The following is a 12,554-nucleotide window of genomic DNA, read 5'->3' as shown; positions in this document are numbered from 1 at the left end:
TATTATGCATAGATACTTTATTCAGGGAGTGAAAGGAAAGTGACAACTGCACAGGTGGTTGAAGCTTATGCCCAGGGGACAGACAGAAACAGAAAACATCAACAGAATTCTCTGATGGTTCCCAGGGTGAGAGCTGTTGCTCTTTCTTCTGAAGCTCTGGGAGCTGGCACAGCCCAGGACTTCCTTTTCTCAGCTCCACATGGACAGTGGCAGTATGGGCAACCTCAGAAAGGAAACCTTTTGCTGTCACAGATCATCACGGGCAGGTCACAGGTTAAGGAGAAAGGAGCTCCCTGTGCATCCATGGAAGGCTTTGGTGAGAAGATGCAGGTGGAGCTGTGGAATGAGGTGAGCCAAATATCCTCATCCTTTCATGATCCTGATGAATCCTGAAGCTGTTACTTGCTCTTGGGTGGATACTTTGGCTGGCAGGGTGGGGAAGGTGTCACAGGAGGACATTTCTGCTGGCACTGCTGAGGTGGGCAGGGCTGTGGACACTTCGGTGGTGGGCAGGGCTCAGGGCACTTCGGAGGTGGACATGGCTCTGGGCACTTTGGCGTGGAGCACACAGGAGGTGGCTGGCAGGGCTGCTTGCACTGCTGCTGTTGATAAGACATCCTGCTGGAGTCTCAGAATCTGAAAGAAATGATATGACAGTGTTCACGGGGAGGGACTCCTCCAGAGAGAGAAGCCAATGCTTATGTAATACCATGAAATATTATTGCTCCCTCTCCAAGAAATTATTTAAACTCTTAACTGCCTTTTCAAGACTCCCTCATTTCTCCCTTCCACTTTAGCAAATTGCTTCCTTGGCCCTGGGAAATCTGGTGTTTTCTCATACAATTTTTCCAAGGAAAATATCTCTGTAGTAATGAACCAAGCATGTCATCTCTGTGAAAATAACATCTTTAGGAAAGGCAGTGACAAGTTCAGATACCATAAGCAATCTCACAAGCCATTTCTATTATCATTATCTGTAGTAAAGTCCCAGTGGGTTGATTTGAGCACAGAACAAAGGGCTGTTTGGGAAGGATTGTAGGCTCTTGGCACCTGTTAAGACACAAACCTTTGAAAAAGACACCAGGAAAACATGGGGAAAAAATATTTTGTTCTTTTTTCTTCTTCAATTCAAAGCTTTCCTATTAAATTCTCTGTCCATATGGACACGTAACTGTATACGAGAAACAAGCTAAAATAACATAGCACCGTATTCTAATTCTAAATTTCCATCTACTAAGTAACATCAAACCCATGGTCACAGAATTGTATCAACCATACTTGCTGTTTTCACATTAAATTCAATGTTTCAGGGCACAAAGAACTGAGGAACTTAAGGACTCACACTCACCAGGTTCTCCAAAGCAGGTCAGTGCTAGAGTACCAGGAGTTCAAGAGTCGTGCAGCAGGGAACCTCTTTATAGGACTTGCTGCCCCACCCAGTGGGAAGTGGAACTGCCTAAAAGTGGGCTCGTCCAGCAACGTCCAAAGTAAAATGCAAATGTATCCATATCTGGCATGAGAGGGATTCTCAAACTAGGAAATATCCTGTTCTGGGATCTCCCCACTGGGTTAAGTGCTTATGACTCACAGAGGACCTGCCTTAGATCTCAGTTTCAGTGACTTATGTCAGAGAGATAATCGGGGGATTCTCTAACTGGTTGTCCAGGGCTCTCTTTCTTAATTGGGAACAATGATCCTTTCCTATCTTACCCCCGCTGAGTCATAAAACTTTCTGTCCTCATCCACTCTAGCTGAATGCCATATTGTTGTACATGAACCCAACTCCACCTCTTCTTTCCTCATACAATTGGCCAATGTGCTAGAAGGAAGGAGAGACCTAACGAAGGCCTGAGCTAAGCTTTTTCTTTGCTAAGTTCCATGACGGCAGGCATGTCACCTCTCCTCCCTGGGATTATAAACAGAGGAGAATAATACTTACCTCTGGGTTTGCAGGCTGACCACATTGTGCTATCTGCTGATCCTGTTCAAGACTGAAATTTTCTTTGCCACCTATTTCTCGCATAAAACCCCAGATTTTTACCTATATTCCTTTCCTCTTCGAAGCCGTCTTCTATACCACATTTGTAGCTTCTACACCACATTCGTAGAGGCACCTGCATCCCAGGACAGATTCGAGAGCAAGATCTAGTCTCCCCAGCACGTTTGCTACTTGCTGCCGTCAAGGATGTGTACTACAGCCTTTTTATTTATAAAAGGTAATGGAGAGAAGGAAACCAAAGTTACAAGTATTCACTCAAAATCTATGTATGGAATCATGCTTATATGGTTCCCTGTGAACATCCTATAGAGAACAAGCTGCATAGACATTATCGTGTGTAAAGAATTAGAAGTAGGTTTGCAGAGTGAGGAAGGTCAGAGCACTTAAAGTCTAACTCTGAGGGAAAATACAAACAAAGAGTAATCAAATATGTATTCTTCCTCTCTATTTCCAAACAGGCTTTAGATGCTTCTCAGTGTTTTTTAATTTGTTTGCATGTTCTTCCTTTTTCTTTTCCATAAACCTTCTAGTCCCGCAAACTCCTAGATTATCAACTCATACCCCAATGTACACCTCTCATCTGTCCATTTTGGTACATACTGTTCACTTAACACATATGTTGTCAATGCATTTAGTGATTGTTCTTTCACAACTTTTTAAAACTCCTCCTGCAATCAGTGAGCCTTTCTAAGTATTGCGTATTAAACATTTAAAGTGATGTTGCTACAGCTTCGTTATCTGGACCATTAATCAGGAAGTTCTCCAATAACGTGGTTTTAGAAGTGAATAAGAAGAAAGGAGAATGAGGAAGAGGAAAGACTCAAAATCATTGGAGCAGTCACCAGCTGTGCTCCAGGAAGGGCAAGAGTGTTGAATCAAGCCAGCATAACATCCCTCAGTTAAGTAGGTTAGGTATCCAGAACAGCTGTTGCTCCTGTCAGTAAGGAAGAGCTTTTGGCCAAGATCACCACTGCCCAGGACACTACAGAAATAGAGCCATCATGTCAGCACCCTGAGGCCAGGTGTTTACAAATGGTGTTCTCACTAAATGCTTCCTATAGACTATTACACATGCCAAGCACTTCACCGGGCAAAGTAAAGGTTGTTTACTCAATAAATCACCTACTACTCCCCAAGAGCCTCACATCACATCTAAGACATAAATCCATAGAGAAATGTCTGATTTCTGCCATGCAAAATTGAAGAATTCCCTGCCAAATGAGATCACTGTGTGAGATAACACAGTTTGGGTCACACCCTAAGACTCCCTTTCTGAGGACACCCCACTCAAACAGGCTGTTTATCGCAGCAGTGCAGGCACCAGAGTGGCAGCAGCCCTAGTGCCCCCAGCATCTCAGACAGGCTCACTTTATAAGTTGAGGTGGAGAACTGGAAACTCACAGTTCCTCACAGACCAGCTACATGAAGAACAGCCATAACATGAAGAGGGACAACTACCAGTCACAGCTTCCCCACGTTAGGACATCCAGGCCCTGAGACATGGAGCAAGGCACACTTCACACACACACACACACACACACATATATACACACACACACACATATACACACACACACATATACACACACACACACATATACACACACACCTCATGGGTCTTTATCATCTATCTTCATGTCTAAAGAGCTTAGCTTTATGTTCTTTAAGAGTCTAATAACCTGGCCGGGTGCAGTGGCTTACGCCTGTAATCCCAGCACTTTGGGAGGCCGAGACGGGCGGATCACGAGGTCAGGAGATGGAGACCATCCTGGCTAACACAGTGAAACCCCGTCTCTACTAAAACTACAAAAAAAAAAAAAAAAAAATTAGCAGGGCATAGTGGCGGGCGCCTGTAGTCCCAGCTACATGGGAGGCTGAGGCAGGAGAATGGCGTAAACCCGGGAGGCGGAGCTTGCAGTGAGCCGAGATCGCGCCACTGCACTCCAGCCTGGGCGACAGAGCGAGACTCCGTCTCAAAAAAAAAAAAAAGAGTCTAATAGCCTTAGGTTCATTCCTATTACTTCCACTCCATAATTTTCTAGGGGATCATTAAGTATGAATTATTAGTACTTAAAAATGACGGGAAAGAACAAAAAATTTATTTGGTCTAACACTGGATTCAACATTTTATCTCACATTTTACTGTGATACATTCCACTAAACCAAATAGTGCTAGCAAATGAAGATTTAAAATTAAATATGTAAACAAATAAAGAAACAAGAATCATGGCAAAATATTCTTCTTATGCTCAGAGAAATGGTAACTGTAAGCCCCCATGCGTATCTGCCTTCTGCTTTTATTTCTGAATGGACGGTTTAGTCTCCATTATCTTTCCATAATTCGATGTATCAGATAAACATACGGCAGAATTCTGAAGATAATTAAGAAGGATGCTTTGAAAGATTATTTAATATTATTTAAAACATTCAAATTTTACTAAAACTTATGTAAAGGATGATAACATTTTCATTAACATGTATTTATTAAAAGTTAGGAAATATGTAAAACAACAAATTAAATGTGATTAAATTTGCCTGGTATAATTATAAATGATGTTTATTTTCTGGTTTTATTTTTCAAAATATTCTCCCAATGTTACCTATTATTGAGTAAGGAATCTTAAAATTCTACTTGGAAAAGCTGACAGAGACAAGCCTGTCCATTGTCCAATTAGTGAGAAAACGGTCTTCCTTCTTTTCAGCATTTTTGGCCAGACACTAAAGGTGGGACTGGATGTAAGTAGCAGTTGTTTTATTGTTATAGCTCTACATTTGACCACATCACTACTAAAATCTTTCTTGAAGAAAACCCCAGTAATAACTCCCGTCCTCATAGCATTGACATATACACACAGAAGCAATAGACACTCCATAGCCGTATGTATCTATGAAAAAGTTTACCAAAATTAGGAGATCATACTAGGGTAAAAAAATCAGAAATGAGTTTGACTGCTATCCAAGAGCCAGGTGGATGGAAAGCATAAGTTGGCCATAATATGATGAAATTGGAAGAAATGGGTGATTAGTAGAACAGGTAGTAACGATAATAGGAGATAGTGATAATAATAGTACCTACCGCTAATTGTCATGAGAAAACAACTAAAGCAGAGACTGCACTTAAAGTATTTAGCACAGGCTACAGATAGGACTCAAAATGCTAAAATAACATATTGTTAATGAAAAAGATAGAGACAAGATATCAAGTTCAAGTTGTTTATGGTTGAGAAAGTTATTTGCTTCACCTTTAAGATCTTTTATATTACCTTATTGAAGTGTGTGCCAGAAGTTTTTAGGACAAAGCAAATGTAAATATATGATTTAAATGAAGTGTGCAGAAACAATAAAATGGGATGATTTTGACACTTGTTCTATGTGATGAAAATGAGAGTTAACATAAGCAGAGATTTTGAGCATAGGATAGAAAGCAGGTACTTTAATTGTTCCTTGATGTTTGGACTCTCTAAGACTTTCCTCTGAATTCAGTTAATATAAGAAAATAAATCTAAATACAATAAATAGCAATGTGCAGATTTGTTCATGTGTAAAAACAAATAGCATTTACAGAGATTTAGCATTCTGTGTGAAAAAAAATATACAATGTTACCTCCAATTTAGTTTGCTGTTACTGTAGTTAGTTGTTTAGGATAATAAAGAAATCACTCCTTTAAATATCACTTTCCTTCTGGTGGCAAATTACCTAAATTTTAAGCTAAATCCTTATAAGAAACGGAATAGCTCTTTAGCATTAATCTTCCCAAAGTGAATAGACCCTATATATTCTACTTTTATTGTCTCTATATGTTAGATCAGTATATTTAAGAGCATAATTTCAAGAGCTATTAGTAATATAAAGTAATCCTATATGGTTAGTGTTAAAATGAGAATGAGAAGAATATGTGGTAAGTAATGGAATGAATCAGACACTTCTTTTTTTAAGAATCTTTTCAAGATAGTGAACTTGCATAGGCCATGGTTTCCCTCCAAGAAAGTTAAAAAGGAAAACAAAGAAACATAGACAAAATTGTGAAAACATTTGGAGAGAAAAACTGTTTGAACTCTAACATATAAGACAAGAGACCTGAATTCTGCTGTAAGTGGGAGAAAGGCTAAATAAAACATAAACATTATGAAAAAAGTCAAAAGTAATTCACAATCTTAAAGAGATAAACATAATTTTATTATATGAGTCAACAAAAGCACATTCAAAAATTGATCTAACAGATTTCAAAATATGTTGACAAAAAATAACCTGCATTCAAATAATTATAACAGCTTTATTCATAATCTCCAAGATCTGTGCTCTACCAAGATGCCCTTCAATAATTCAATTGATAAAGTGGGGTGCATCACACCCAAGCAATGGAATACTATGGCTGAATTTTAAATGAAGCTGATACGTAAGAAATAGTCTCAAAGGCTATATACTGTATGGTTCCATTTATACAAATTCTGAAAAATGCAAAATTACACATCCGAAAAGAACAAAAAACTCCCAGTTAAATTAATTCAATGACACCCATACTGAGACACATTATAATTAAACTATCAAAAGAGAGAATATTGAAAGCAGCAAGAGGGAAGTGAATCATCATGTCTAAGGGATTATTAATAAATAGTTGACCAAATTCTTACCAAAAATCTTTAGGATCAGGAGGCAGTGGGATGATATATTGAAAGTAAAGAAAACCTAGAATTCTTTCAACCTAGAATTCTACAGCTGGCAAAATTGTCCTTAAAAATGATGGCAAAATTATAATGTTCTTGGAAATCAAAACTTAAGGCAGTTCATTACCCCTAGATTTTCTGTATGAGAAATGATAGAGAGCCTCTGAGGTTGAAAAAAGTGCTGGAGAGAAATTTGAAACTATGAGAACACAAAAATCTCTGATAAGTGTATATAGGTACATAAAAGACAGCATTATTGTAATTTTAGCTTGTAACTCCACTTTTATTTTCTACAAGATTTAAAATGCAAATGTGTACAAAATAATTACAAATCTGTGTTAGTGAACACACAATGTATAAAGATGTAATTTGTGAACTCAACATAAAAAGAGGATAAGATTGTATGAGTGAACTTTTCTTGTTTTTATTTTTATTTTTGAGACAGAGCCTCACTCGGCTGAAATGCAATGGCAAGATCTTGGCTCACTGCAATCCCCGCTTTCTGGTTTCAAGCGATTCTCGTGCTTTGGAAATTACAGGTGGACACGTGCCACCACACCCAGCTAATTTTTGTATTTTTAGTAGAGACAGGGTTTCGGCATGTTGGCCAGCTGGGTGTGAGTCAACTTTTCTATGCTATTGCAGTTACATAGTGTTAATTCAAATTAAATTACTATAACTTTAGAATATTATCCATAATCCCAATCAAAATCACAAAATAAATATTTTCAAGTATACACAAAAGTAAAAAGGCAATAAAATAGCTTTAGTACAAAAAAACCAAGTAAACGTAAATCAGAAAGTGTTGAAAGACAAACAATATACAGAAAAGAGTGAATGCAGAAGGAAGACCTCCCTTATCAGTAATTACTTTAAATGTGAATGAATTAAACTTTCCCCAACAAGACAAACTGGGGAACTGAATCAAAAAGAAAAAAAAATGATTCAACTATTTGCTGTTTAAAAGAGACTGACTTTACAGCTGAAGACACAAAGGAGGTGAAAGTAATAGGAAAGAAAAAGATATTTCATGTAAATTGCCAAAAGAGACCAGACGTGGCTACACTAACATTAGACATCATTAACTTTAACTTGAGAACTGTTATACAATACTACAAAGGACATATATATTGATAAAGAGATGTATTCACCAAGAAATTATACAAGTTATAAACATACATTTACTGAACATCAGAACTCCAAAATATATGAAAATACAGTGAGAGAAATTAAAAGAAGAAATAGATAGGTCTAAAACAAATGTTGAAAACTCGAATACTTCCCTCTCAAAAATGGATAGAATGATAGAAGTTAAAAACAATAGAGGACTTAAATATATAAACCAATTGGAACAAACAGACAAATATAGAACACTCCAACCAAAAAGAACAGGATACCCCTTAACAGTTTTCTCAAGAGAAAATGGAAGAACACTCTCCAGGACAGACCACATAATAGGCTAGAAAACAAGTTAATGTATTTTAAAAAGCTAAAATCATACAAAGTACTTTTCAAATCACAATAGAATAAAATTAAAAACCTATAACCCAATTAAAACTGGAAATTTCACAAATTTGTGGAAATTAAACAACAAATTCTTAAACGGCCAACAGGTCAAAAAAGAAATCACAAAGAAAATTAGAAATCATGTGAGACTACTGACAACAGAAAACATCAAACTAAAACTTATAGTTTGCAGCAAAAGCAGTGCTAACAGGGAAATTTATAGCCATAACCACATACATTTTTCATGACAGAAAAATATCTCAGATCAATAACTTCATGTTACAGCTTAGGAAACTACAAAAACTAAAGCACACTAAGCCCCAGAAAAGTAAATACGAGCCTAGAGTAGAGATACTAATAAAGTACAAGCGAACCATAGAGAAAAATCAACAAAATTAAGTTTTATTTCTTTGTAAAGGTCAATAAAATTGAAAAATCTTTAGACAGACTACAGAGAAAAAATACAATATAACGTTCAAATAGCTAAAATCTAAAAGAAAGTGAGGAGATTACTACTGATTTTATAGAAAAAAAAATTTAAGCAGAAACTATGAACAATTCTGTCAGTTTATCAGATAGCCAGTTGAAATGAACAAACTCTTAGATATACACTATCCACCAAATCAAATCATGAAGAAATAGAAAATTTGAAAAGATATATAATAAGTAAAGAATTTGAATCACTAATCTAAAATTTCACAAGAAAAAAAAGTGTTGACCCAGAAAGATTTACTGGAGAAGTATATACCAAACCTTCTCAAACCCTTTCAAAAAAGAAAACTGAAAATAGGGACTACTTCCTGTCTTTTTCCATGAGGCCCGCCATTATCCTGATACAAAAGCCAGACAAAGACACTACAAGAAAACTACAGACCAATATTCCTCATGAATATTGATGCAAAAAAAGCCTCAAAAACCTTTAGCATACCAGATAATTCCTGTGGCCCTGGGCAAGATGGCCAACTGGACGCAGTCAGGTGGAACAGCTACCACTAAGGGACCGAGATGACAGGTGCACTTCTAACAGATATTCAGAGAGAAGGCACTGAGAGTGAACGAAGAGAAGATCCTGAAGCTAGGCTGAAAAGAGAGAAAGTTGGGAGCCCTGCACAGGGACACTATACACCAGGACTGGTTCCTGGCCTACAGTGACTCCAGGGGAACAGCTGAGTTGAACCCACAGGGAGCAACCCACTCCCGTCATGGGCCTCTGGAATCCTTGCAGGAAGAGACCCCCTCAACCACCAGGGACACTTCAGTTGGCAGGGAGAGCTGCTTAGAGAAGTGACAGGGGCAGCATGCCAGCTGATGTGGAGCCCAAAGGGTTTGGTTGGGGAGTGTCTGTAGTGGAGCAGGGCCAGGGATGGCCATCTCACTAAGCTCAACTTACTCGCATAGGAGACTTTAGCCCTTGGGGAGCTGTTGGACCTGAACTGTGCAGGTCAATCTTGTGCTTCAGATGGGGCAAGTCTGACCTGAGCACTCCGTGGTCAGCTGGTCTCTCCTGTCGTGCCAGCCTGGCTGTACCTGCTTGCAGGGCAAACTCGTGTGACCTTGGGACCCACATTGTAGCCTCTGTGCTGATAGATCACAGCTGACAAGCGGAGAACTCCAGCCGGGCAGCCACCCACAGTCACCTACAAGCCCATCTGTTCACTCCACACACTGCAGCTTCCCCTGGGCCCAGAGCAACACTCCATGTCGCTTTACTGGCATGTGTGTGCATGAATGGGTTTTATTTTCCTCTCCCTACCAGTGCATGTGAGTGTGTGCATCCTACCCTGCCACTGCTGCAGTGAGAGTACAGTCAGCTCATTCTCCCTGGCGATGACCATTGCAATAACAGAGCCATGGCAAGCACAGATCCAGGAAGCCTCACCCCGCCAGTGCACTGCCCATGCCAGTGTATACCCTTGTGCCAACACTGCCATAGGAGTGAAACTAGGCACTGAAAACAGTGGAAACTCCTGCACCCCAAACAACCACCCCTGCCCACAGCACAGAGAGAAAGCACACAGACCTGCACCCACCACACCCCACCCACACCCCAAGAACACTACAAGTATGACCACACACACACAGTCACCAGCAGGGACCCTGTACCCTGCCAAGAAACATTGCTTCCACCACTGTGGTGAATGTCCCCACAGAGGCAGGTACCCTAGCACCTGCAAGAACTCTGCCCCAACCTAAAAGTATGCACCCTGCCATGCTGCCACTGCTCCGGGCACATATAAACAGGAATGGATCCCCCTGCCCCCACACTACAAAACACTTTAGCTGACACCACTCATCACAGTGTAGTGACCAGGGGTCAGGGAGCACCTCAGCCTCCAAACCACAGTGGATTCCTAACCTAGGGGAGCCAAAGAACAAAGTCAAGCCTGATACAGTTCCCCCAGAGTTACGGCATGCAGTCCAGGAGTTGGGAGCTGAGTGCTGGGACCCTAAAATCTTTCACAAATGAAGCCAGTCATCTGAATTGACCTTACACCATAATCAAACCTCAAGGTTATCAAATGAGATTAAAAAAATAAAATCCATCTAAACATCACCAACTTCAAAGACTGAAGGAATATAAGACACAAAGATAAGAAAGAAGCAATACAAGAACTCTGAAAACTCAAAACACCAGAGTGCCTTCTTTCCTCCAAATGACCACATGACCTCTCCAGCCATGGTTTGGAACTGGGCTGAGATGGCCGAAATGCTAGAAGTGGAATTCAAAATATGGATAGGAAGGATGATCAATAAAATGCAGGAGTATTCTGAAACCCAATCCAAGAAGGCTAAAAATCACCATATAACAATGAAGGAGCTGACAGCCAAAATAGCCAGTGTACAAAAGAACATAACTGACCTGATAGAGCTGAGAAACACACTAGAAACTTTACATTTTGTCATGTGTTTCTCAGCTCTATCAGGTCAGTTATATTCTAATGCAATTACAAGTATTAGTAATAGAGTAGAACAAGCAGAGAAAAGAATTCCAGAGTTCGAAGACTAACTTTTTGAAATAAGACAGTCAGACAAGAATAGAGAAAAAGGAGTTAAAAGAAATGAACAAAACCTCAATAAATGGTATTTTCTAAAGAAACAAAATATGTGAATCATTGATGTCCCTGAAAGAGATAGGGAGAGTGTAACCAGCTTGAAAACATATTTCAGGATATCATCCATGAGAACTTCCCCAACCTAGCTAGACAGACAGACATAAAATTCAGAAAATGCAAAGAACCCTAGTAAGATACTACAGAAGAACATCATCCCCGAGATACATAATCATCAGATTTTTCTAGATCACATGAAAAAAAAGTGTTAAAAGCAGCTAGAAAGAAAGGTCAGGTTGCCTACATAGGGAAACCCAGCAGACTAACAGCAGGCCTCTCAGCAGAAATCATGCAACCCAGAAGAGATTGGGAGCCAGTATTCAACATTCTTAAAGAAAAGAAATTCCAACCTAGAATTTCAACTAGAAACTAAACTTCAAAAGTGAAGGAGAAATAAGATACTTTTCAGACAAGCAAATGCTGAAGGAATATGATACCACAAGACATACCTTACTAGAGCTCCTGAAGGAAGTGCTAAATATAAAAAGGAAAGACTATTATCAGCCACTACAAAAACACACTTAAGTACACAGAACAGTGACGCTATAAAGCAACCACATACATAAGTTTGCAAAATAACCAGCTAACATCATGATGACAGGATCAAATCCACATATTTCATTAGGCCATAATCAAGAAGATCTTTGAAACTAATGAGAATAAAGATGCAACATACCAGAATCTCTGGAACACAGCTAAAGCCATGTTAAGGAGAAATTTATAGCACAAAATGCTCACATCAAAAAGTTACAAAGGTTTCAATTTAGCAACATGACATCACAACTAAAAGAACTAGAGAATCAAGAGAAAACCAACCCCAAAGCAAGCAGAAAATAAGAAATACCTAAAATTAGAGCTGAACTGAAGGACGCTGAGACATGAAAAATCATTCAAAAGATCAGCAAATCCAGGAGGTGGGTTTTTTAAATTAATGAAATAAATAGACTGCTAACTAGACTAATAAAGAGGAAAAGAGAGAAAATCTTGGTAAACACATTTAGAAACGACAAAGGAGATATTACCACTGACCCCACAGAAATACAGATAACCATAAGAGAATATTATGAACACCTCTATGCACCTAAGCTAGAAAATCTAGAATAAACAAATACATTGTTGGACACATACACTCTCCCAAGCCTGAGCTAGGAAGAATTTGAATCCCTGAAAGGACAAGTAATGAGCTCCAAAATTGAAACAGTAATAAATAGCCTACCAATCAAAATAAGCCCAGGACAAGCCAAATTCACAGCTGAATGTGACTGGATATACAA

The 12,554-nt window shown here is 39.0% G+C and overlaps 1 protein-coding gene across 2 annotated transcripts; it reads right to left on the bottom strand.

Annotated features, from left to right (window-relative positions):
* On the bottom strand, nucleotides 1-1,565 carry LOC117075458 (small proline-rich protein 2E). Of its 2 annotated transcripts, none has more exons than XM_033197844.1 (2): nucleotides 1,343-1,565; nucleotides 1-636 (listed from the first exon to the last, which is right to left on the bottom strand). In XM_033197844.1, exon 2 carries the CDS (start codon nucleotides 615-617, stop codon nucleotides 399-401), a length of 219 nt encoding a protein of 72 aa, XP_033053735.1. In that variant the 5' UTR covers nucleotides 618-636; nucleotides 1,343-1,565; the 3' UTR covers nucleotides 1-398. The 2 variants fall into 2 exon arrangements, with proteins under 2 accessions (XP_033053735.1, XP_033053734.1); XM_033197843.1 differs by having other exon boundaries at nucleotides 1,349-1,563.
* Nucleotides 1,566-12,554: the final 10,989 nt, after the last annotated feature.

This window comes from Trachypithecus francoisi, unplaced genomic scaffold, assembly GCF_009764315.1.
Source record: "Trachypithecus francoisi isolate TF-2019V2 unplaced genomic scaffold, Tfra_2.0 Lachesis_group5, whole genome shotgun sequence".
Taxonomy (NCBI): Eukaryota; Metazoa; Chordata; class Mammalia; order Primates; family Cercopithecidae; genus Trachypithecus; species Trachypithecus francoisi.
This window is presented reverse-complemented; position numbering and strand designations above follow the sequence as displayed.